Source organism: Schistocerca serialis, chromosome 9 (genome assembly GCF_023864345.2).
Source record: "Schistocerca serialis cubense isolate TAMUIC-IGC-003099 chromosome 9, iqSchSeri2.2, whole genome shotgun sequence".
In the NCBI taxonomy this organism is placed as follows: Eukaryota; Metazoa; Arthropoda; class Insecta; order Orthoptera; family Acrididae; genus Schistocerca; species Schistocerca serialis.
Genome location: NC_064646.1, coordinates 55,018,782 through 55,046,234, shown reverse-complemented (window position 1 = coordinate 55,046,234; position 27,453 = coordinate 55,018,782). Strand labels below are relative to the sequence as shown.

Sequence of the window (27,453 nt, the reverse complement as noted above, 5' to 3'; positions counted from 1 at the left end):
TGTGAAAAGTGTCAAAACAATGAGTCTTCTGTCCACTAAATATCATAGTCTTTCTGTCTACCTGATGAAACTTACAATATTTTCTGTCAGTGCCTTGTAAATTTTCAGTACTATCTGCTTGTGTGTTTCTAGATTCACTGTTTGGCAAAGCATTCAAAGATCTGTTCTACCTAACATTCACTAACCCATTTGACCTGGGAGTTATTCTGGGGCTTCTATATATAACCACTCCTACATTTATTTTAGTTGTGATACAATATCATGATATTAATATGTATCCATTTATTTGTTCCATTTCAGTGACTTCCAGACATTTTGATGGGTGTAACACACTTTCTAAAATTCCAGTTCCCCACTTCCACTTTAATTTCTAGTGCAAGTATGATAAATTCACCCTTTTTATGAAAAAATATAAAACAATATGCATTTATTCTGCCACCCCAAAACAGATATTGAAGACAGATAAGACATAACAGAGGACCTTCAAAATTGTGCTTGTGCTCTTTAGTTTCCCAAACATAAAATTTAATCTGCTGTTTCTACTACATTTCAATTTTTCAGGAAGACTGGATGTTATTCTATTTAAGCTTCTGAAGTAGGCAGTAACATGATTCCTGAACTGTGAAATTAATCTGCATGTCAAATTGAGGAACTGAATCTGACATGAGTACTGAACTGTAACATTAACCTGCATGTCAAACTGAGGGACTGAATCTGTGCATTGTGCGGTGACTGACTGACAGCACAAGGTAGCAACTGATGCAGAACTTTCCACATATCACAGTTGAAACCATAAATAGATGTGGCTGCCCTCACACACAACTCTTGCAGCCATGAAGTGGAGTCTGTGGTTAACTGCTACTATAGCTCTTGTGCTGCAGCTGTCAATAAGTGAAGTATGTATTATTTATGGTATGGTCTTATATTAATTTTTGCATTTATATTTTGTTATTACTAGTTGATCTGCTGCTAAAATCTCTCAGAATGCTTATTTTATATCTTTGCCACAACATAACAGCTTACTGACTGCTAACATAAGAGTACATATCTCAGCAGGTGCATTTAACATAATCCTTGATTTGTATACATTTTACTTAGTTCCTGATAGCAATTATCGCCAAAGTAGACATGTAATGAGGTTAAGCCTTGAACATGTTAGCAATCTCCTTCTTACCTTCTCTTCTTTGCAGGAAACAGTGTAAAGGGCTTGAGATTTTAATAATTTGACACTTAAAGCTAATTAAATTCAGTGGATTATGTTTCTATGATTCAAAGATGTGTTAAAAGTAAGCTAAGGGTCCTGATGGTGATAAGGTCATCAGAGATGGATAGCTATCATGACACAGAAGAAAAGAATATTTTAAATTGTTGCTTAAATAGTGCCAATGCTAATCTATATCAATACACAGCTATCCCAGTTCATGGCTCATGGAGCCATTGTTTATGGTTCATGGTTCCAGTTGCAGGTTGCCTGTCCAATTGCTTCCAAGAGTAGAAAAAATTTGATTTTTAATATTTCATATGATTATTGACCAACTTTAAGAATTTAAAATGCTATCATAAATTACTCATTACGAAGTCCAGTCTTATGTTACAGGTTTAACACAATTTGACTGTTCTCACTTACAGCATTTCTGCATCATTTTTACTATTTATATCCACTGTAGATGTGAATACAAAGCTTTCAGTCAGCACATAGGGCAAAAAATGGCTCATTTATGGCAGTGCTGGTTTGTGGGGGTGGTTCAAACATAGTGGAATTCCATGGGAGATTGTGCGTTATAGCATATTCTAGAATAGCCATACCCAATGGCCCAGTGTGGTCCCTTGGGGGTGGTACAGTTGGCAGAGTGTTAGAGGCAGATGGCTCGGTGGTACAACACAAATTTGGAGGGTCCAGGATAGTGTGAGTGGTTCCTCATATCTGATGTTTCATACTCTAATCACATATCTGCATGCTGATGGGTGAGTTAGCAACAACACAGTTCCTCATTTCTGATGTTTCATACTCTAATCACATATCTGCATGCTGATGAGTGAGTTAGCAACAACACATGCTAAACTAGTGAGTGGGCAGTGGAGGCTGCACAGGGCTATGGCTGGTAACTCAGTGGGTGGTTTAGTGGATGTCAGGACCCTGTGTGGAAGGCTGTGACAACAAGACACTGTTTATGTATGCATTCATCATCAGAGCTGATTTTTCTGGTGGTTATGAGCTCACAATCATCCATGACATATACAATATTGCATTACCTGTGTTATACTGATTACGATGCAAAGTTCCTTTAGACATGCATGCATATCCAAAGGAACAGGTACTGCAGCAACTACCGCCATTATGAAATACATTAAATGTATTCACAGTTGCAAATAAGGATAACCATCTGCTGTGGAATGGAACGATGACAATGAAAATATGCCCAAGACCGGGTCTTGAACCCAGATTCCCCCCTTGTCATGAGCAGTCGCCTTAGCATTTGGCTATCCATGCATGACTCATGGCCAGAACCAAACTTCAATATGTTGTCAACCATGTATCTGTGACCTGTACTCATACATCCATTATGTATATTCCCATACAGGTCAGACTGGACATGCATGCATGTCCAAAGAAACAGGCACTGCAGTGACTACAGCTGTTATGAAGTACATTAAAGGATTTTTCTGATGATTATGAGCTTACAAACATCCATGATGCTCGTTTGGCCTATGACTAACCCTTGGATCCAACCTCGGTGTCGGCTGAAAGTCTGCTTCGGGACAAAGGCACCCTATGAATATGTTAATCTGTACTTGTACTACGAACACTGAGTGGGACGCAGGAGATCTGGCAGGGTTCAATATCTGTGCCCATATAATACACTGCAGGTCTGGTCCTATCAAAGGGGAGGACCTATACACACTGAAGAAGCTGTGTAGAGCTTCCTCAGCTGATCTTGTGTACAAGTCCTCACACATTAGAGTTTTGAACATTCTGACCATATGCTTTGCCTCTGAGATTGAGGCCAGGTGGAAGCAGTGGTTGTCAGGTATTCAGTGCCATTAAAGCAACAGAAGACCTTGAATTCTGTCAGAGTAAACTTGGAGCCATTGCCACACATCAGTGCTTAGGGTCCTCAATCAATTGCAAATACCACAGAGAGAGCAAGGATGGTCGCATGGGTTGTCAATGACTGGCACAAAAGGAAAGATTGTCTACCAAAAGAAATGATATAACTCCCTGAAACAGCATGACAAAATTAACATGTTTCTCTACCAGGTGTTGCCCAGGCATGCCTTGGAGGAAGGAAGAACAACAGGAGCATCACACAAGTTCAATTGCTGTTTCAGTACTGAGCCAGCATAAGTGCCACCGACTAATCCATATTATCCCCCAATGTGTGGCATGAAATAGTTGGATGATACAAGGCCAAACCAAAGGCAGAATGACAACCTCACATTCCGTCATCTGAGACTAATCTTAAGATGCTATCTGTTGCATTCACTATTGCATTCAGTATGTGGCACATATCAAAGGAATTACAAAATGCCAGGCTGCATATTCTGGTAACCACTTGAGCCACTCTGACTGCTCTACTAGTAAAAATTTGTGCTGAAAAAGATTGTGGGCTGATACTGTGGCTACAACACACACTGTCAGCAGGAATTCACTCAGGATTTGTTGCAGTTGATTGTCAAGAGCAAAATAAACAGTTTCCTCACTACTGAAATCAACATCTGGGCCAATGGGAAGGTAGAACTGGGTGCCTGCATTAGCATGTTGGCTGATTGGGCAGAACTGGACTTTGTAGTTATGAGCACCCCACCACTGCATACGCTGCACTGTTTTTTGCACAGGCTTGAACCTATGCCCAAAAACTGATAGAATGAACAGTAATCAGGGATATGACAGGAACAATCATTTGAATCAAAAACCTTCATATGGAAGTAATCCTATACTGAAAGTTTTCTGAGGCAGAATACATTTAATGTATAATGTTATTTATTTTCTATATATTCAATACATCTTCAAGTTGTAATGTAGCAGAATGAGACAATCTAAAATGCAGGAAACAATACTGTATATTTTGGAGATTATGATGCTATATCAGGCTTTACACGAAGTCATATACAGGATTCCATGGAATCACTATGCATACTGAATTTGTGTAAAACAAGAGCCATTTTATGTGTAAAATGTGGGGTTAAGTTCTTGTTTACTCTCATATTACATTTAAAATAATAATGTTTCTTTGTAAAAATAAAAGGAAAATCCAGGATGGAATGTAAGAATATTTTGAAAAGGAAGGTTCCTACTCACCCTGTTGTGGAGATGCTGAGTCACAGATAGGAACAACAAAAAGACTGTCACAAATATAGCTTTTGGCCAGTAAGGCCTTCATCAAAATTAGATGACACACACACACACACACACACACACACACACACACACACACACACACATACATATACATGCTCACGCAAATGCAAATCTCACACTCACAACTGCAGTCTCAGGCAACTGTGGCCTCAGTACCTAGTACCTAATATGGGTATAAAGGATGGAAATGACCCACCATGGTTTAATGATGAAATATGGAAGATGCTGAGGAAGTAGAGGCTGTCACACTCTTGATTCAAAAGAAAATGCACAAATTACAACACACAAGAGTTAGTAGAGATTTGTGTACCTGTGAAAAGATCTTTATGTGAAGTACGCAACAACTATCACTGTCACACCTTATTAAAAGATCTGGCAGAGAACCCAAGAAAATTCTAGTCCTACGTAAAATCACTAATCAGATCTAAGGCTTCCATTCAGTCCCTCGATGATCACTCTGGGGTGACCATTGAAGACAGCAAAATGAAAGCTGAAGTTTAAAATTTCACATTCAGTAAATCATTCATGCAGGAGAATCGTATACAAATATTATGTCTTTTGACCATAGTGCAGACTCCCATATGGATGACATAGTAATAAGCATCCCTGGCACAGAGAAACTACTGAAAGACATGCAGGTAAATAAATCACCAGGTCCAGATGGAATCCCAATTCTGTAACACAAAGAGTAGTCTGTAGCATTGGACCCTTACATAGCCTGCATTTATCATGAATGTCTCATAAAGCACAAAGTCCCAAGTGACTGGAAAAATGTGCAGGTAACTCCAGTATATAAGAAGGGAAAGAGAATAGATCTGCAACATTATGGACCAATATCCCTAACTCCAGCTCACTGCAGAATTCCTGAACATGCTCTCAGTTCAAATATAATAAACTTTCTTGATACTCAGAAGCTTATGTCCATGAATCAGTTTGGTTTTAAAAAGCATCACTTGTGCAAAACTCAGCTTGGCCTTTTCTCACTTGATACACCATGAATTATGGATAAAGAGCAACAGGCAGATTCCACATTTCTGGGGTCAGGGATTTTCTCTGCCTCGTGATGGCTGGGTGTTGTGTGCTGTCCTTAGGTTAGTTGGGTTTAAGTAGTTCTAAGTTCTAGGGGACTGATGACCATAGATGTTAAGTCCCATAGTGCTCAGAGCCATTTGAACCATCTAGATTTCTGGAAAGCATTTGATGTGGTGTCCCACTGCATGCTGTTAATGAAGATGTGAGCATAGGGTATACGTTCACAGATACATGAGTGCTTGAAAACTTCTTAAGTAATAGAATCCAGAATACGAGGGGTGTTTGAAAAGTCCGTGCAAAATCCGAGAGATGGCACCATCAGTGCATATCGAGCTCATGTTTAGTTAGTAGCATCTTTGGAAAGAATGCACACCAAGTTTCAGCCATATTGGTCTATTTCTTTGTCTTTGGGATTCGTGTGAATCGAGGAAGTTGAGCGATTGTCAAAAAATGGACGAAAAAAGGATTTCGTATGGTGATTAAACACTACTTTATGAAAGGCAAAACGCCTCAGGAGACTAAAGAGAAGCTTGATAAACATTACGGTGAATCTGCACCTTCAATTAGAGCAGTTTATAAACGCTTTCAAAATTTTTGGTGTGGCCATTTAGGCACAAGTGATGCTGAATGTTCTGGACACCCTGTGGAGGTAATGACTTCAGAAATCATTGATAAAATCCATGACATGGCGATGGAAGACAGATGAGTTAAGGTGTGTGAGGTTGCTAGTGCTGTGGGCATCTTGAATGAATGGGTACATAATATTTTGCCTAAACATTTGGACATGAGAAAGCTATCCGCAAGAAGGGTTCCGTGGTTGCTCACGCTTGACCAAAAATGGAATTGTGTGAAGTGTTGCAATGATGGTTTGCGGATGTTCAGGAAGAATCTGCAGGACTTTTAGCATTGTTTAGTCACTGTGGATGAAACATGGATACATTACTATACTCCTGAGATCAAAGAACAATCTAAACAATGGGTTACCAAGGGAGATTCTGCACCAAAACAGGCAAAGACCATTACTTTAGCCGGAAAGGTTATGATGACTGTCTTTTGGGATTCACAAAGGATAATCCTTATCGACTATCTGGAAAAGGTTAAAACTATTACAGGTGCATATTATTCATTATTAGTGGACCATCTGAAAACCAAGTTGCAAGAAAAACACCTGCGATTGGACTGCAAAAATGTCCTTTTCCACCAAGACAATGCACCAGCACACACCTCAGCAGTTGAGGTCACAAAATTAATGGAAATAGGTTTCCAACTCATTTCACATCCCCCCTATTCTCCAGACTTGACTCCCTCGGACTACTATTTGTTCCTCAATTTGAAGAAATGGCTGCCGGGACAAAGATTTTATTGAAACGAGGAGGTGATTGCAGCAACTAATAACTATTTTGCAGACTTGCACAATTCCTTTTATTCAGAAGGAATCAACAAATTAGAACAGCATTGGACAAAGTGTATAAGTCTAAAAGGAGACTATGTCAAAAAATAAAAAAAATGTTTGCCCCAAACATATAAGTAGTTTTTATTTTTGCACAGACTTTTCAAACACCCCTCGTATGGTCCCTGACAGCAAATCTTCATCAGAGACAACAGGACCATCATGAGTGCCCCAGCAAAGTGTGATAGGACAGCTGGTGTTGACTATATAAGGAAATGACTTGGCAGGGAGGATGAGCAGCAATCTGCGGTTGTTTGCTGATGATGCTGTGGTGTGTAGTAAGGTGTCAAAGTTGAGTGACTGTCCGAAGATACAAGACAACTTGGACAAAATTTATAATTAGTGTAATGAATGTCAGCTAGCTCTAAATGTGGAAAAATGTAAGTTAGTGCAGATGAGTAGGAAGAACAAATCTGTAATGTTTGGTTGCAGTATTACCAGTGCCGTGCTTGACACCATCAAGTCATTTAAATATCTGGGCATAACATTGCAAAGCAATATGGAATGTAAGGAGCATTGAGAACTGTGGTAGGGAAGGGGTTATGGTTAACTTTGGTTTATTGGGAGGATTTTAGGAAACAATGGTTCACCTATGAAGGAGACCGCATATATGATGCCAGTGCGACCTATTGTTGAGTACTGCTTGAGTGTTGGAGCCATACCAGGGTATATTGAAGGACAACATCAAAGCAATTCAGAGGCAGACTGCTAGATTTGTTACCAGTTGGTTCAAACAAAACGTAAATGTTATGGAAATGTTTCAGGAATTCAAATGGGAACACCTGGAGGGAAGTCAACACTCGTTTCAAGAAACACTATCGAGAAAATTTAGAGGACAAGTATTTTAAGCTGATGGCCAAATGATTCTGCTAGCGGCCAACATACATTGTGCATAAGGACAATACAATACAGGAAATCAGGGTTTTTATGGTGGCATACACACAATCGTTTTTCCCTCGCTCTATATGTGAGTGGAACAGGAAAGGAAATGACTAGTAGTGGTACAGAGTACACTCCACCATGCACAGCATGGTGGCTTGCAGAGTATCTATGTAGATGGAGATGGAGATATTATCTTTTTAGTGAAATGCATTTTAATGCAAAATTTATAAACTTAAAAATGTAACACTGAAACACACAATAACTCACTGAAATTATTATTTCATTATCAATGAACTTGCATCCTGCTCTTATCACAACCCTTTAGTGCTCTAAGGTTCCGAGAGTGGTAGATAATAAAGGGTTTTAATTCATGATCCATTGCAGCTTCTCCTCCATAGAGAAGGGTGTATTGGTCCTTGGCAACCTTAGATCCACATGCTGTTTTTTCATCAACAGAAATAAATTTACAGCTAGGCATTCATTTCTAAAATAATCCCATTTCATAGAGGTTGAAAACTGGCTTTGCAACATAGCGTTTTTCTGTCACGGTTCCTTCAGTCCTCCTTCTTTAGTTCCTTAGCTCTAACTTCATTTGCTTCAGCTGCCTCTCCTGCCATTTTAATGTTGTGAAAGCTAAAATGATGCCTGAAGTGATCAAATCAACCTGAGCTGGCTCTTGGCTTTACCTTGAATAGCAGCTCCAGAGAGGGGCATGTGCTGTTGGTTATGGTGCTCAATCCAACAGTTCAGTGTTCTTTCTCGTTCTTTTCATCACCTACATGCAAGATCTCAAGACCTGGTCACTTTAGCCGTACTTAAGTCAGTTGAACAGTAAACAGTTCTTCAAAATGATTCTAAATTGTCACAAACAGCTCTCACAGCAGAAAGTCAACAATATGCGCACCATTCTCATAGTGATACAAAGTTCTCACTCTGTTTCCAATTAATACAAACTTCATGCATACTCCTTTCCCTCAACAGGCACATTTCCTGTCAAGGGTAACTTCACAGCCCTAATGACCTTAACTAATGATTCATACCTTGATAAACAGGACTGAAGATGTGCATTGAGATGCACTAAAACATTACTGCTTTTGTGTACTGTTAACAGATGGCAACACTGGCATTAAAACAAAAATCACATAAAAGCAAAAACACAGACAATGAATCCACCAATAACGGGGTCAACCAGTACATGCAAACCTTTTAACTGTATTATCATTCACTTATTGTATCAATCAAACCTAATTAATTTCTAAAGAAATTAAGTGCATACCAAATAATCATGTTAAATTTATGCAAGGATTGTACTGCAGACTCAAAGTATGTTAAACCAAATGTAAATATACACTGAGAAAATTCTTTGTAAGAACAATATACAAAGGAGCAGTGGTAATAATGATAGAACTTAATGTGAAGACATCAGATTCATGTTAGCATCAAAAGTCATACCATAATTATGAAGTAATTAATGGAGGCAATCAATGAATTTTTATCAGTGAGTATTTCATGAACTTTTATACAAAACTGAACTTATTTCAACTTACTGATTGTATCAGGCCAGTTGTCACCATTTGTTAAGTTAAATTCTGTAATCAGTTTTTTGAAAGCATGTAAATTTCAGTTGTATGTAAAATTATATACTGTTTAAACAATATGTAGGAATACTTTGAAATTGTTGGAAGTTGTACAAGCACCAGTGGCAGTAGCCATGGGAGGACAGTCAGATCAGTTTTAGCCCAGTATTATATCAAGTTATTATTGGGTCAGTCTTGAAGACAGTATTGTTTTATGTCAATCCTGGATGAGATTTTGATGTTTAGTTGATAGATTAATTCTAGCATGTCGTGTACATCATTTTCATATTAATGTATTGCAAAAACTGTCTTGATAGACTGAATGTGGATACCAGGGTTGTTTCATACAGGAATGATTGTTTAATTGCTGGAGACACTCCTCAATCAACAAAAAGCAGACACAAAAGTTAAGTGTTCAAGATTATTCCAGAAGCATCAAAACATTATAAGGTTTACATATGTACAATGGTTAGTAAACATTACAACATGTATTTTACAAAGTATCAATTGAGAAATACATATTTTTGCACAGTCGCCTCTAAGCATTATTGTACACATCACATTACAGCTGATATACAGTTCACAATAAATTTTCAAATATTCTACCATCAGCTTCAGTGCATCTGTGCACTCTTAAGAAGACATGTGTTGCTTGTCTGGGTGCCTCTGTACATTTTCTGATATAAGAAGCACCATCCATGATGTGATAAAGCAGTTCAGATCACATATTCACCTTGCCTTTGTACACCTCAGACTTCATCCAACACCGAAACAAAAATCTAATGGTGTAAAGTCTGGCAACCTCGGTAGTCAGTTCATTTTACTACTGCAACCAATCCAGCAATTAGGGTAAGTGTGGTTAAGATGTTCCCTCATACATCTGGTGAAATGAGAAGAGGCTCCATCATGCTGGAAGTACATTGCAGTTTGTATGGCCAAAGAAATGTTCTCAAGTTGTTCAACAAACAGATTTTTCAAAACATGCAAGTAATTCTGTCCCATCTTTTGCTCTTCTGGAATTACTGGGCTTAACATGTTGCCAATCATGCCACACTAAATGCTGATTGAAAAATGAACTTGGAAATTGGTTTTCACTGTAGCATGCACATTTTCTTGTGACTATCAATGATTATTATCTGTGTTGTTGGTTTCATTCCATGAAAATGTGGCTTCATCAGTGAATAGTATTAATGGAAGAAAATGAGAATTGTCATTTAATCATTGACAAAATTCAAGTTGTGTGGAATTGTCATCAATGTGAAGTTAGTGGACATGCTGTATGTGAAATGGTACAAGTTTTCCATATATGATTTTCACCATAGAGGTGTTCATGGGACCCTGGTACATGCTGAAAGCTGCCATGTGCTGGACATAGGGCTATGCAGCACCATTTCAACAATGTTTTGCTGTTCCTGTACAGGTTGTTGAACTACACTTTCAGAAAAAAAAAACAAAAAAAAAAAAAAACAAGGGACTTGGAAGAATACCTATTTTACACAATGTGCTGAAGGCTCTGGTAAATCCTCTACGATCAAGAATTCAATGTGCTGGGAAGCACCAACAGTACATTTTGATGGCAGCAGGAGCAATACCATCACAGAAGTCATAATAATACACCACATCTGCATATTCTTTATTAGTGTAGGAGTGTGTGGCATTTTATCCAGCATGGGTACAAACATAGCTAACTGATGTTTCTCACTGATGTACTCTCTGTTCCTTGCAGTATTTCACTCACAACACACCACAGATGACTGTATATTCAGTGAGCTAGCTCAGGGGCAGAAAGACATTCCAAGAAAATAGGTTAAAACCAATGAGGTAGGCTGCACTAGAATAAAATGTCAAAGAGGTAAGATGGGTAAGACATACACATAGTGACTGATAAACACGAAATAGATGAGAATTTTGCTTCAAAATGCGAAATTACTTAGTAGATGCTGTTTCATTGCTTATTGTATCCAATGAGCTATTTAACATGGCAAATTTGGTGGTGAGTGTTTTGATCTGTACATGCATCGAATATGACTAGAAGTTGGGCCTGTACTACATTGTTAACAGTATTCTGATAACTTCAACAAGAATTGCACAGTAGCTGTCTCAGAATGATTTGTGTTGTGCATTGCTAATTGTTTTCTTTTCTTCTTTTGAAATAAGTGAAGTAACTAATCCTGGTCCATTACAGATTTCAATTATGACCCTTGTAACACCAGAATGGATTGGCAATACCTGTGACAATGTGTCAGTTCTGTTGTAGACTGTTACCCAGCAAAAAGGAGGTGAGGTTTGTTTCCCCGCACCATTCCTTCCCCTGTGGTGATCAAAATTCTAGTCTGTTTATGCTCACAGCCATCAACAGCTATAGACTATAGTGCCCACCCTCTCCACTATAGCAACTGGACAACACAATCTGCAAAGCTTTTCAATGGTGCCAAAATTCTTCCCCTAACATTAAAATCAAGTTTCCATACGTTCGATTCTATTTCTGCACTAAGTGCCTTGTTGGCTATACAGGGTGACAATTATTTAACTATATGACATAAAATCATCATAACTTCTGAATGGTTTGTGTTAGAATATTCAAACTGCATGGTTGGCCATGGGGCATGATTGGGATTAGTACAAGCATGCATGGTTTGGTTTAGCAACAAAACCCACTTTCATTTGGATGGGTTTGTCAATAAGCAAAATTGGCACATCTGTAGATCTGAGAATTTGCATTTTATGATCGAGAAGTCTCTTCACCCTCAACAGGTGACTGTGTGGTGTGCAGTGTCCAGTCACGGAATAATTAGTGCAATATTCCTTGATTGCACAGTGTCTACCAAAAGGTACATGAAGGTATTGGAAGATGATTTTATCCCATTATCCAAAGTGATCCTGATTTTGATGATATGTGGTTCATGCAAGATGGAGCTCAACCCCATCAAAGCAGGAGAGTGTTTGATGTCCTAGAAAAGCACTTTGGGGACCGCATTCTGGCTCTGGAATATCCAGAGGCCTTTGGCATGGGCCTCAATTGGCCACCATATTCACCAGATCTGAACACATGTGACTCCTTTTTGTGGGGCTATATTAAAGACAAGGTGTACAGCAGTAACCCCAAAACCGTTTCTGAGCTGAAAACAGCCATTCAGATCATCGACAGCATAGATGTTCCGACACTTCAGCAGGTCACGCAGAATTTTGCTATTCATCTGTGCCACATCATTGTCAATGATGGCAGGCATATTGAACATATCATAAACTACATCTGAATATCTTTAGTTATGTTTACATGTTGAATAACGTGTGTGCATGACATAGTCTGTAACTAATTTATGTTGTTTTTCTTCCTACAGTATAATACGAGGGTTATTTTTTAAGTAAGGGCTGTTTTTATTTTAAAAAAAGATACAAATACTTTTCTAAAAAAACTTTTATTTTCTGATTCTACACACTTTTACCTCTTTTTCTACATAGTTGCCTTGTTTATTTAAGCACTTGACATACCGTACAACAAAGTTTTTAATTCTCTCTTCAAAGAATTTGGCCGCCTGCTCCAACAGCCAAGAGTTCACGGCCGCTTTCACTTCATCGTCGTCATTGAAACGCTGCCCACCAAGATGGTGTTTCAGGTACCGGAAAAGGTGAAAATTGCTAGGAGCAAGGTTGGGGCTGTATGGTGGATGGTCCAAAACTTCCCAGCCAAAAGAATCAATCAAATCCCGAGTCTTTTGAGAGGTGTGAGGCCTAGCGTTATCATGCAGGAGCAAAACTCCATTTGGCAGCATGCCGCACCTTTTGTTTTGAATTGCTCTGCGGAGATTCTTTAGAGTTGCACAGTAGGCATCTGAGTTGATTGTCATTCCTCATCACATAAAGTCCACTAGCAAAACACCGCGTTGGTCCCAGAACACAGTTGCCATAATCTTGCGCTTTGACAGCGTCTGTTTGGCTTTGACCTTGACGGGTGAGGTGTGTCGCCATTCCATTGATTGTCGCTTGCTTTCGGGAGTGATATGGGATACCAATGTTTCATCTCCAGTGACAATTTGACTCAACATGTCATCCCCTTCTTCCTTGTAATGAATCAAAAAGTCCGATGAAGCGGCAAATCTCTTCCCTTTGTGGTCCTCTGTGAGGAGTCTGGGTACCCACCGAGAACACAGTTTCTTAAAGTTTAGGTTTCCAGACACAATTTTGTACAAAACTGATCTTGAAACTTGTGGAAATTCCAAAGAAAGAGTGGAAATTGTGAATCTTCTGTCCTCACGAATCTTTGTTTCGACTGCAGCCACCAAATCATCAGTGATCACAGAGGGCCGGGCTGAGTATTCTTCGTCATGGACGTTTTGATGGCCATTTTTAAACTCTCTAACCCATTGATGCACTTTACCTTCACTCATTGCATTCAAGCCATAAACTTCTATTAACTGACGATGAATTTCTGCAGCTGATAGGCTTCTCGCGCTCAAAAAACGTATCACTGACCATATCTCACATGCGGCGGGCGATTCAATAATCGTAAACATTATAAAGTAGCACAGCTATGTGTACACATCAGCTACAGAGCTGCAACTTGCATCAGTGTGAATGGGAAGGATGCCGGCAAGTGGCGCGGTGGCTTGTTGCGGCGTCCGCGTGAACTACGGGACTATACGCGCGAACGGCCCTTACTTAAAAAACAACCCTCATAATTGTCACCCTGTTGTTATAACTTCAAGTTGAACAAATATATTTCAAGGAAGATGCAATACTTGAAAGTCACAGATCAAGTAAACAGGGTAAGACATGTGTAGACTTTAACAGTCAAATCATAACTGAGTCTGAGGCTAGCGGCCGCTGGCTGGCTGGCCGCTCAGGTGGCGCAGCTGCTGCACGGCTGGCAGACAGCGCTGCATGTAGAGGATGCACGTAACTGCGAGCGGCACTTTGAAAGACCGGCGAGTCACAATACTTTTCCCCCTTTTGAAGTTTTTGCACAGGTCTTGATGGAGGTGGCCTGTAGATTGCTAACGTCCATAGGTGTTGTTTGACTGGCCGTAAAGTCTTGAGGAGGAGGCTTTCTGTATGGATGGAAGTGTCCCCGATGATAACAGGTCGAGATGACAGGAGACGTGGGGGTCGAATCTGCTGCCCCGTGCACTAATCTGCCCATTGCGGCAAGTCCGGTTATTATAATAGGAGACGTGGACGATGTGTCTGCATCCATAGGAGAAGGAGGTGAGTAGAGTTGCTCCAACAGATGATGGTCATCTGGTTCCTGCATGGGAATGTCTCCTGGTGGCGTCAGTTCTTGTGCTGGCACCGATATGATGGTGAGAGGACTGCGTTGTGAGTAATGAGAGATTCCAGTATCCCGAGCGTCAGGTAGAGCCAAAGGTGGTGTAGCGGCATCCGGAACAGGTGTTGCCAGCACATGAGGCCGAAGCTGGTCTGAATGACGCACTGCAACACCCGTGTCCATCTGGATTTCATACAGGTGTTGGCCCACAGTATCGTAAGATGCGGCCAGGACTCCATTTCGGCTGCCTGCCATATCCCTGTACCCATACAAGGTCGTCAATGGTGAACCGGCCAAGCGAAGGCACCCATGGCCGTGAGGTGGGAGGCCGCAGAAGATGAAGTAGCATGCGGGGCTGTTGGCCATGTATGAGCTCAGCCGGGCTGTGGTCTCCCATGGGGGTGAAACGGTAAGAAGCCAGAAATTGGAGAAGCGCATCATCAGCAGCAGAAGAAGCCAGGAGTTTCCACATCTGAGCCTTAAATGTGTGGATCAGTCGTTCAGCCTCACCGTTTGACTGTCGATGGAACAGAGGGGCCGTGACATGCATGACACCGTGACGGGCACAAAAATTCGCAAAATCGGAAGAGGCAAATTGTGGACCATTATAAGTAACAAGTGTAGAAGGAAGGCCTTCCAAAGAGAAAATGTGAGCTAGAGCATTGGTGGTTGCTGCGGTGGTAGGCAATGTGCAGCAGACAATGAAAGGAAAGTTAGAGTAGGTGTCAATAACAAGAATCCAATAAGTACCTAAAAAAGGTCCCATGAAGCCAGCATGAATACACTCCCAGGGCTTCTCAGCCAAAGGCCATGGTGACGAAGATGACTTTGGGGCGCGGCCTGTGATGCACAAGGGCCACAGGCAGCGTCCATGTGTGCGATTTCAGAGTCAATGCTGGGCCAGTACACATGACGGTGCGCCAGAGATTTTGTGCGAGAGATACCCCAGTGCCCTTGGTGAATGAGGTGCAAGAACGAAGCATGCAAAGACACAGGTACCACAAAATACAGTGAAGCATTTTCAGTGGAAAGGAGGATAACACCATCCCTAGCTGTGAGGCTGTAACACAATGCGTAGTAGTTTTGCAACAGATCAGAAGTCTTAGTGGACGGACGATCTGGCCAACCCTTCTGAATACAGCGTAAAACCCGGGAGAGGGTAGGGTCAGAACCCGTAGCAGCTGCCAGTCGGTCCCCGGTGATGGGAAACCTGTCCACAACCCGCTGCTCAGCAACATCCAGGTGGAAACACAAAAGTTCGTCCCTATCGAATGCCAGATCAGGACCCATGGGAAGGCGAGACAGTGCATCAGCATTCACATGTTGAGCCGTTTGCCAGAAATTAATCTCATAATTGAAAAAAGACAAGTAAAGAGCCCAACACTGGAGGCAGTGTGCAGCCTTGTCGGAAAGTGATGTTGATGGATGAAACAAGGAAACAAGTGGTTTATTGTCCGTAACAAGATGAAATTTAGATCCATAGAGAAAAACACCAAACTTATGAAGAGCATAAATAATGGCCAAAGCTTCTTTTTCAATTTGAGAATACTTTTGTTGGACATCCGTGAGCGTTTTGGAGGCATAAGCAATGGGTTGTTCAGAACTGTCATAAAAATGGTGTGCAAGGGCTGCACCAACCCTGTATTGAGAGGAATCCATGGCAAGAACAAGATGTTGGCCAGGTTGATAAGTAGCCAGGCACGGGGCCTGTTTCAGCATAGTCTTCAATTTCTGAAAAGCCACATCACGTGACATAGACCAGTGAAAAGGCACATTTTTATGCAACAGGTGATGCAACGGCTGAGCCACCATAGCAGCAGATGGTAAAAACTTGTGATAGTATGCTATTTTCCCCAAGAAGGCCTGCAGTTCCTTAGCAGATGTAGGGTGAGGAAGGGCATCGATTGCAGCAACAGTTTGCTGAAGTGGACGAATAGCTTCCCGAGAGAGTTGAAACCCCAAGTACGTGATAGATGCCTGAAAAAATTTTGATTTCTAAAGATTACACTTAAGGACGGCAGTCTGTAAGACATGAAAAGATTTTAAAGATGTTCGTCAGTGGTGGAGCCAGTGACAACAAAGTCGTCCTGGTAATTTATACACCCAGGGACAGTGAGCAATAATTGTTCCAAGAATCGCTGAAAGAGAGCAGTGGTGCTGGCAACCCCAAATGGCAATCATTGGTATTGATAGAGGCCAAAAGGTGTGTTAAGGACCAGAAACTGCTGGGAAGCAGTGTCAAGAGGAAGTTGATGATAAGCTTCTGACTGGTCAAGTTTAGAAAATACTGACCTCCAGCAAGTTTAGTGAACAATTCTTCAGGTCGAGGCATAGGGTAAGTGTCGATAAGGCATTGAGCATTTACAGTGGCTTTGAAATTGCCACAGAGTCAAATATCACCGTTTGGCTTAGCAACAACAATGACAGGAGAGGACCACTCACTGGAAGTGACAGGAAGCAAGACCCCTGAAGCAGTGAGACAATCCAGCTCCCGTTTGACCTGATCACAAAGGGCCACAGGAATGGGCAGAACCCAAAAAACTTAGGCCGAGTAGTGGGTTTGAGCGTGATATGAGCTTCAAATATGTTTGCACAGACTAACATTGTGGACAATCTTCTCATGAATGTTTCAGAAAACACTGCAGCGGACATGAAGGAAGTTGCTGTGGGTTTTGCTGTAGTTTCTTAGAGGTTTGTTTACGGTCAGGCTGAGGCTGCGCTTGGGAGCATACTGCGGCCACATCGGCCAGTGGGGACATGCCACACGCTTCGTCAACGTCGCACAGAAGTTGTATTTCCGTGACATCACCCCATGCTTCCATTTGCGCTCCAGCGGTGCGAGAAATTTCAAAAGACTGAGCGATGGATAGGATTTCATCTAGAGTCGGATTTTCCAACTGAAGGGCAGTTGCCTAACTTCTTTGTCAGGCACCGATCGGATAATAGCATCCCGTACCATGGAATCAGCATAGGATTCTTTGTGAACTTCAGTAACAATTTACCACTTTCTACTGAGGCCGTGAAGTTCAGCGGCCCAAGCGCAATAGGATTGATTTGGTTGTTTTTGACACGATAAAAGGCAACACGAGAGGCTACCACATGTATTTGCTTTTGAAAATAGAAGGACAGATGTGAGCACATTTCAGCGAAGGACAAAGATGCAGGGTCTTTCAAAGGAGCCAATTGCGACAACAACCGATACATTTGAGGTGAAATCCATGAAAAGAACAGAGACTTACATGTTTGTTCGTCCGCGACATGAAATGCCAAGAAGTGCTGTCAAAGACGTTTTTCGTAATCGGACCAGTCTTCTGCCGTCTTGTCGTAAGAAGGAAAAGGAGGTAGAGACAACAAGAGACATCCCGCATTTGATGCCGTGATGAAATCACAAATCACATTTGTGAGAAGCGTTTGCTGTTCTATGAGACCTTGCAATAGTTGCTCTAAAGTAGCCATGGAAACATGTGGGTCAACGATGGAAAAGAAAAATCCCATCCTCATCGCCAATTGTTATAACTTCAAGTTGAACAAATATATTTCAAGGAAGACGCAATACATGAAAGTCACAGATCAAGTAAACAGAGTAAGATGTGTGTACACCTTAACAGTCAAATCATAACTGAGTCCAAGTCTAGTGGCCGCTGTCTGGCTGGCCGCATGTGGAGGACGCGCGTAACTGCGCTGCGGCACTTTGAAAGATCGGCGAGTCACAACACCTGTATCTGTAGCATTGCCAAGCATGGGTTTTGCTCTTCATAGGGCTATGACTGCTCATGAAAGGTCAAAATTAGTAGTCTGTAGATTTTTTAATCTTAAAATTTTGTGGTAAAAGACCTCTTATTGGAGATGCATTCACTTAACTGGCGAGAAAATACTACGGCTTTTAAGCAAAACAATCATTTTTGAAAGCTTAAATCCACCCAAACAAAGAAAACACAGGCCATTTGAGAAGAAAAATATAGTGGCAGCTCATGAGTATCCATTCTGCATGTTCGCAAATTTTTAGATTGAGATGAATTTGAGAGTGTGAAATTAATAACATCTGCTGCATGGCAGTGACATTTATTGATAAGTTTATACAACTACTACAGCCACTCCCAATAATAATAATAAGAGTAATAATAATAATAAATTATATATATATATATATATATATATATATATATATATATTTTTTTTTTTTTTTTTTTTTTTTTTTTTTTTTTTTTTTTTTTTTTTTTTTTGTGTCTATCGACCTGCCAGCGCTTTTGTTCGGTAAGTCACCTCATCTTTGTTTTTATATATAATTTTTCCCACGTGGAATGTTTCCTTCCATTATATATATATATATATATATATATATATATATATATATATATATATATATATATTTAAATATGTCTGCTTGTGTCTGTATGTGTGGATGGATATGTGTGTGTGTGCGAGTGTATACCTGTCCTTTTTTCCCCCTAAGGTAAGTCTTTCCGCTCCCGGGATTGGAATGACTCCTTACCCTCACCCTTAAAACCCACTTCCTTCCGTCTTTCCCTCTCCTTCCCTCTTTCCTGATGAGGCAACAGTTTGTCGCGAAAGCTTGAATTTTGTGTGTATGTTTGTGTTTGTTTGTGTGTCTGTCGACCTGCCAGCACTTTCATTTGGTAAGTCACATCATCTTTGTTTTTATATATATATATATATAATAAAAAAAATAAACAGTACTTAAAAACAAGTAAAACATATGATTGATGTTAACCCTCTTTTTCCCCTCTTTTCAACTTACATCTAGACATCTGCTTCACATTTCTCTCCCAAGAGTTCTAGCAAATGAGAACTGGATTTATTATATGACAGTAAAAAAAATACTCAACTTTCATATGACTCTCTTCCTTTCAACTTATGATAACCAGGTGTTTTACTTTTCTCTCCCAAAATTTGAATTATATGAAACCTGGTGTTTCTATAAAAAATATTTTTGTTTTACAGGAATGAAAATAGTTTTGACATGAAAACCACAGCTCAATCATTCAAAAAACATCTTGTTCAATTACAACTTTTTAAATACCACAACAGTTCAGTTAAGATAGATGTTATTGATTAAAGGACACACAATTCTATAAGTATATAACTCTATGAATATCCACTCTAAGACGAAAAAGATGACACACCATGAAAGAATTATCTGAATAGGACAGAAATAAGCAAGTGTGGGCACATTTACAGACAAAAAAACGATTAAAATTTCAGAAAAACTGAATGATTTATTCTAGAGAAAGAGCTTTATAAATTGAGCTCATCAATAATATACTGGTCCACCATTGGCCCTTATGCAAGCCATAATTTGACTTAGCATTGCTTGATAAACTTATCAGGTGTCCTCCTGAGGGATATCATGCCAAATTCTCTCAAACCGGTGTATTAGATAATCAAAATCCAGAGACAATTGCTGGGTCCTGCCCATAATGCTCTAAACATTCTCAATCAGGAGAGATCTTGCAATCTTGCAGGCCAAGGTAGTTTCATAAGCATCAAGACAAGCACTAAAAACTCTCATCATGTGTGGGTAGGCATTATCTTGCTGAAATGTAACCCCTGAATGGTTTGCCATGAAGGGCTCCCCAGACCATCACTCCTCATTGTTGTGGCATATGGTGAGTGACAGTCATGTTGGTATCCCACCAATGTCCAAGCCATGCCCAGATATGTATTTAGCCTGGAATCTCATTGACTTGAGTAGAATTGTCTTCAGTAATGGATCCCACTTTGAACTGAGCCCTGATGACTGGCAAAGATGTGACTCAAGATGACCTGGATAGTGATGGGATACAAGGCCGATTGTTACCTGCCATATGGTCAGACAACCAGGAGTGATGGTCTGGTATGCCCTCTCTTTTGATAGCAGGATGCCTTTGGTTGTCATCCATGGCACCTTTACAGCACAGTAGTATGGCAATGATATTCCACAACCCATTCTGTTGCCCTTCATGATAAGTCATCCTGGGCTTACATTTCAGTAATACAATGCTACCCACAAATGGTGAGAGTTTCTATCGTTTGTCTTCATGCTTGCCATATCCTACCTTGGCCAGCAAGGTCACTGGAGTTCTCCCCAACTGAGAATGTTTGGAGCATTATCGGCAGGGCACTCCAGACATTTCTTAGCACCAAGCCAAATAACTGCTTGTCTATGGGCCAAAGGTCGAACAACCTGTTACCAACTTGGTCAATTTGTGAAGCTCTTTCTCTTGAATAAATGATCCAGTTTTTTTGAAACTGAAATCATTTGTTTGTACATATGCATAGGTACATCACATCTACCAGTTTCTGTCCCATTTGGATAGTTTGTTCGTGGTGCATGCCAACCCCCCTCCACATACACACTCATATTCAGAAAAAAACAGATCACCTTGAACAACTGAAGGCAGGACATTCATAGATATTCACAGGACATGTACATTAGTATGTTCCACGGAAATTATTAGCATTTCAGTCACCTTTGTTCAGCATGTGTCCTGTTGCCTATTAGGCACAGGGTCCACCTGGGGCCCTGATAACTTGTTCCATGTATGATGGCATTGACGTGTGTAAGTCATGACTGTCATCCTGTAGTATAGTCATCCATGACTCATTCACCTGGTTCCAAAGTTCATCTGTGCTGATCAGTATAGGGTCACAGCATTGCACCCGTTGTTTCACCATATCCCAGACATTTTAAATTGGTGGCAATTCTCTAAATATGGCAGGCCAGGGCAAAAGGCTGATATTCTGTGACACTAAGAAGACAGGTGTCCATGCAGCAACATGTGGTCATGCATTGTCTTACTGAAAAATGGCATCTGGGCTGTTGTGCAGAAAGGATATGACTACGGGTTGCAGGATATCATTCACATGGGTCATACTGGTCACTCTGCCATGGGCAAGCACCAACTGTGATTTGTGGTTGTGCCCAATAGCACCCCACACCATAAGCCCTTGCATTAGTGCTATGTGTCTTGCATGAATGCAGTCACTGTGATGCCACTCCTGCTGTCTGCAGCGAATCAAAATGTGGCCATCATTTTTCAACCAAACAGAACATAGATTCATCTAAAAATGCTACCTGATATCATTCCTGTCCCTATCAATATTGTTCCATACACTATTGCTGTGAAGTACGTTTTTGCACAGAGTCAAAGGTAGACTGAGAAGTAAATGATGTGCACAAAATCCATGCTGTAACAAAATGAATAAAAAATAGAGGTGCAAAAAGCTACTACAAGCAGCAAAGTGAATGCATTATTGTGGCCAACATAGACACAAAGACCACGCCTACCACAGTAGTACAAGTTTATATGCCAACTAGCTCTGCAGATGACGAAGAGATTGATAAAATGTATTATGAGATAAAAGAAATTATTCAGTAGTGAATTTAATAGTCATTGGTGACTAGAATTTGATAGTAGGGAAAGGAGGAGAAGGAAATGTAGTAGTTGCTTATGGAATGGGGGCGGGAGGGGGGGGGGGGGTGTCGACAGTAGCGTCCGATCCCACGCATCGGCTTTGACCCGTGACGTAAGGGTGTTGTGGTGTGTGACGTCTGTAGATGTTGTTGTGTTGTGATTTGTTGTGCCCTCTGGTGGTATGTTCAGGGTTTTTGTTTGTGTGGTGTAATGGGCTCAGGGCTCATTTTGCTCTTGCTCAGTATCCAGAATTGTTCAAGTGTCGTCTGTGTCTGTAGTGAAATTCATTTCAGTGAGTTAACGATTTTGTGGTTTTGTGTGAAGGTTAATTTAGTGTTGTTCACTATACGTCACGTGATAATTTTAGTAAAATTAATCGGTTGTTGTTTTTTGTTCAGGAATCAATATGACAGATAAAATTAACAGTGCGTATCTCAGGAATATGATGGGGAACACTCCTTTGGAACTGATCAAGTTTTTGGAGCTTTTCAGTTTAATTGCTGAGGTTGTGAAATGCTCTATTTGTGGTGAAGAAACGAAGTTGGCTGAAGTTCCGGCGTCTCGGACCAGGGACGGTTATAAGTGGCGCTGTCGGAAAGACAACATTTGGTGTTCGGTATGGTATGGTACCTGGTTCGAAAAGTCTATGTTGGGGATGTGTGTACTGGTGACTTATTACTTTTGTTATAGATCCCCACAAAGTTTTTGCGCACATGACACTGGTGTGAGTGAGAGGAGTGTGCTTGATTGGTTTTCTTTTTGCGTGAAGTGTGTTCCAAGTTCATTAAGTACGGGGGTAAGCTGGGGGGCGGGGGGGGGGGGGGGGGTAGGGCATGGGGCTGTTGTGGAGGTGGACAAGTAGCAGTTTGGGAAAATGAAGTATGGGAGGAGTAAGGGTGGGGTTGGTCTCTGGGTTTAGTGGGCTGTTGTTCCGGGTGTGGGTGTTCTGAATGTGTTTTTAGGGTTGTGGAAAGGAGGTCTAAGGCGGAATTAGTGGGGTTAATTGAAGAGTACAGTAGTTTCAGATGCATTTTCTTCGTATAGTGGGTTGGGTGAGAGGGGATTACATCATTTAGTAGTTAACCATAGCTTAGAGTTCAAAAATTATGAGATGGGGGCTTGAACAAATAAAATAGAGGGGATGTGCGCGGCTGTTAAGTCAGTTCTTGGGAGGGGGAAGAGGTGCTCTTCCTACCTTCAGTCTCATTTAGATGAGTACTGTTGGCGGAAAAGTGTCCCTGAGGGGTATTGTGTTTTTTGGGTTTTCTTAAGAGCTGTCAGTAAAATATATAGGCCAAAAGTAGTTGATTAGTGTGGTTTGGGTAGGTGGATGGGTGGCTGTGGCTCAGGGTGGGGTGGGTGGTTTTGTTTCGTATTAGAGTCTTTGTTGGGGGGGGGGGGGGGGGGAGTGTGTTGGTTTGTGTTTTAGTTGTGGAAGATCTATTTTGTAGAAGTTTTTGTTGAGTTGTAGTGTGTGATTGGATTTTTTTATGTTGCATTTGGTTTTTGTTTGTGGGATTTTTATTTTGGGGTGAGGGAGGAGGTTGGGTTGGTTGGGGGGGGGGGGGGGTTGAGGTGTGGGTGGGTTGGGACTTTCTTTTGGTTGAGTATTTTTTCATTGGTTTGTGTGTGTGTGTGTGTGTGTGTGTGTGTGTGTGTGTGTGTGTGTGTGTATGTGTGAGAGTGTGTGTGCTTGTGTGCATGTGCCTGTGGCTGTGGGTGATTGTGGTCGCCAACCTAGTTTGTGGCACCTGAACTTTTTTGTGGTAAGTTTTTATTGTTTTGGTTTCAGTGTATGTTTTCTGTGTTGGGGTCTAGGGAAGTGTTTTATTGAAATGTGTGGCTGTGAATGTTGGTATTGTTATCGGGAGATGTTTTTGAGCTACATAGGTCAAGGGAAGTGTTCGATCCCAATTTATGGGATCGGGAGCTGCTGTTGAGCTATATAGGTCAAGGGAAGTTTTTGATCCCAATGAGTTGCTGTGTATGTTGGTATTGGTATCGGGAGATGTTTTTGAGCTACATAGGTCAAGGGAAGTGTTCGATCTCAATTTATGGGATTGGGAGATGCTGTTGAGGTCAAAGGTAGTGTTCGATCCCAATGTGTTGAGCTGTTGTTGAGCTATGTAGGTTAAGGGAATTGTTCGATCCCAGTTTATGGGATCGGGAGCTTCTGTAGAGCTATATAGGTCAGGGGAAGTGTCCGATTCCAGATGATATGGTGTTTAATGGTATTTGGGGAGTTGTGTGATGTCGGTTTTTTTCATTGTTGGTGGGTGTCTAAATTTGTTTATATTTATATAATAGAGGGAAACATTCCACGTGGGAAAAATATATCTAAAAACGAAGATGATGTAACTTACCAAACGAAAGCATTGGTATGTTGACAGACACACAAACAAACACAAACACACACACAAAATTCAAGCTTTGTTGGTGTAATGATTCAGGGATTCTGCCTGAAAACAGCTTTCACATCCCGCAACTACCCTCCCGACCTGGTACAACAGCAAATAACCAGAGCCACTTCCTCACCCCCTCAAACCCAGAACCTCCCACAGAAGAACCACAAAAGTGCCCCACTTGTGACAGGATACTTTCCGGGAACGAATCAGACTCTGAATGTGGCTCTCCAGCAGCGATACAACTTCCTCAAATCCTGCCCTGAAATGAGATCCATCCTTCATGAAAGCCTCCCCACTCCACAAAGAGTGTCTTTCCGTGGTCCACCTAACCTTCGTAACCTCTTGGTTCATCCCTATGACATCCCCAAACCACCTTCTCTACCCTCTGGCTCCTACTCTTGTAGCCGCCCCCGGTGTAAAACCTGTCCCATGCACCCTCCCACCACCACCTACTCCAGTCCTGTAACCCGGAAGATGTACACGATCAAAGGCAGAGCCACGTGTGAAAGCACCCACGTGATTTACCAACTGACCTGCCTGCACTGTGAAGCTTTCTATGTGGGAATGACCAGCAACAAACTGTCCATTCGCATGAATGGACACAGGCAGACAGTGTTTGTTGGTAATGAGGATCACCCTGTGGCTAGACATGCCTTGGTGCACAGCCAGCACATCTTGGCACAGTGCTACACTGTTTGGGTTATCTGGATACTTCCCACTAACACCAACCTATCAGAACTCTGGAGATGGGAACTTGCCCTTCAATATATCCTCTCTTCCCATTACCCACCAGGCCTCAACCTCCGCTAATTTCAAGTTGCTGCCGCTCATACCTCACCTGTCATTCAACAACTTCTTTACCTCTGTACTTCTGCCTCGACTGACATTTCTGCCCAAACTCTTTGCCTTTACATATGTCTGCTTGTGTCTGTATATGCGCGGATGGGTAAGTGTGTGTGCGAGTGTATACCTGTCCTTTTTTCCTCTCTAATGTAAGTCTTTCCGGTCCTGGGATTGGAATGACTCCTTACCCTCTCCCTTAAAACCCACATCCTTTCATCTTTCCCTCTCCTTCCCTCTTTCCTGATGAAGCAACCGTGGGTTGCGAAAGCTTGAATTTTGTGTGTGTGTTTGTGTTTGTGTTTGTTTGTGTGTCTATCAACATACCAGCGCTTTCATTTGGTAAGTTACTTCATCTTTGTTTTTAGATTTGTTTATATTTAGTTTGTCCCCACCCAAAAAACCCCCCATTTCCCGCACTTGTCCCATTAGTGTCATTAGGCTTTTTGTGGAAAGTGTGTGTGTTTGTTTTTCGATGTATTTTCGTCCTCATAATGTGTATGTAACGACTTTATATGCGCCATATTGAAATCGTGGTTTATGGTCATTTCCACTATATTTGTGACGTCATGGGTCAATGCAGACGGGCGGGATCGGACGCTTCTGTATTTCCAATGGGGCTAACGAATGAAAGAGGAAGCCGCCTGGTAGAATTTTGCACAGAGCACAACTTAATCATAGCTAACACTTGTTTTAAGAATCATGAAAGAAGGTTGTATACATGAAAGAGGCCTGGAGATACTGGAAGGTTTATGATAGATTATATAATGGTAAGACAGAGATTTAGGAACCAGGTTTTAAGGGGACTACACCCTGCCTATCTAACCCATGTTAATTTAGGCAAGTATTTGACCCATTTCTGAAAAAACTATTTGATACAGGACCTTAATATTTTTACTGTATGTTACATGATGCAAATAGAGTCAACTGTACTAAAATCTAGTTTATCCATTTTATAGTTTCTAAGAAATACTTTGCCAGGTCTGGGCGGCATTCTTCAATCCATAAGGCATGAACAAATATTCATATAGTCCAGATGGGTTGATGATAGCGGTTTTGGGGATATCTTCTGGGTGCATCGGAATCTGATGGTATGCTTTTTTGCAGTCTAACACAGAGAAAAAATTGACACCGAACATGGATTGTGAAAAATCGTGGAGGTGTGGGACAAGGTAGTTATCAAGTATTGTTCTGACGTTCAAAAGTCTATAGTCTCCACAGAGTCGAAGGGAATTGTCCTTTTTGGGAAATGACATGTATAGGGGAAGACCACGCACTGTCCGAGGGGCGGACTATACCCAAGTGTAAAAGTTCATTAATACATTCTTTGGCAGCGGTAAGTTTTTTTGCATTGAGGCGTCGGGGGCGAGAACGGACAGGCAGTCCCTTAGTTTTGTTAAGCCTGTGACAGACGCCTGTAGTAATGGCCTTGATTTTGTGAATAGGTATGGCAGAAATACATGGAGGGACGTAGGAAGGAGCGACGTTATCGTTGATGGGCGGTAAGCATGAAAGGGAACTAACCTGAAATATGTTATCATTGAACGGTAGTTCAGCAAAAGCTGCAGTGTTGTCAGTGGAGCTGCACTGTGCAACAGCCGGCGGGGTTCCATTGACTATGGTGTCACTGCACGAAGGAATCGTTGCGTGCGCATGCGCGGCGTTGCCTGTAACAGCTGTCGCCTCTGTGATTTGATGCAAGGTGGACGGTGAAGCTCAGGGTGGGCAGTTGCTGGGTGGGTTGCCTTCTTCACTGTCCGGGTCATGGCAGGCACTGCTGTGGCTGCGTATAAACAGCAGTGCGGTATGCAGGTCCCGCGTAGTTTCATACGTGTTATTACTTTTAATCTTGATCTCCTCTCTAAACCCGCAGAATTCATCAGTCAGGACATCACAACGTTGAAGTAGCTTTGAATTGTCTTCGGACAGTTGGTCGATTTCGAGGCATTGCATAACTAAGTTCACTACGACAGCTTTGCAGCCCAGAAAGAAAGTAAACCTTCATCTGGCATAGTTTTGCTATTGAAGACTGCTCTGATACGCCGCCACAGTTGTGAAGGAGTCAAGTCTTTGAGATGTACATCTTGCAGTATGTATAAAACAGACTCTTGCATAGTCTTAGCTAGACGTTCGCAGATCTGTTGTTTTGCCTGTGCGTAACGATTTGCGGGGGCCGCCGACGGCACTAAGTCCTGTACCCACACAGCGTGGTCCTCTAGGGCATTA

General features: G+C 41.4%; 1 protein-coding gene across 1 annotated transcript in view; it reads left to right on the top strand.

Moving 5' to 3' along the window:
• Positions 1-817: 817 nt before the first annotated feature.
• The window catches only part of LOC126419107 (odorant-binding protein 59a), a 163,530-nt gene continuing 136,894 nt past the window's right edge, over positions 818-27,453 (top strand). Inside the window, exon 1 of the mRNA XM_050086206.1 lies at positions 818-896. Within this exon, the coding sequence (XP_049942163.1) occupies positions 834-896 (63 nt within the window). The 5' untranslated portion in view covers positions 818-833. The remainder of the gene's footprint in view (positions 897-27,453) is intronic.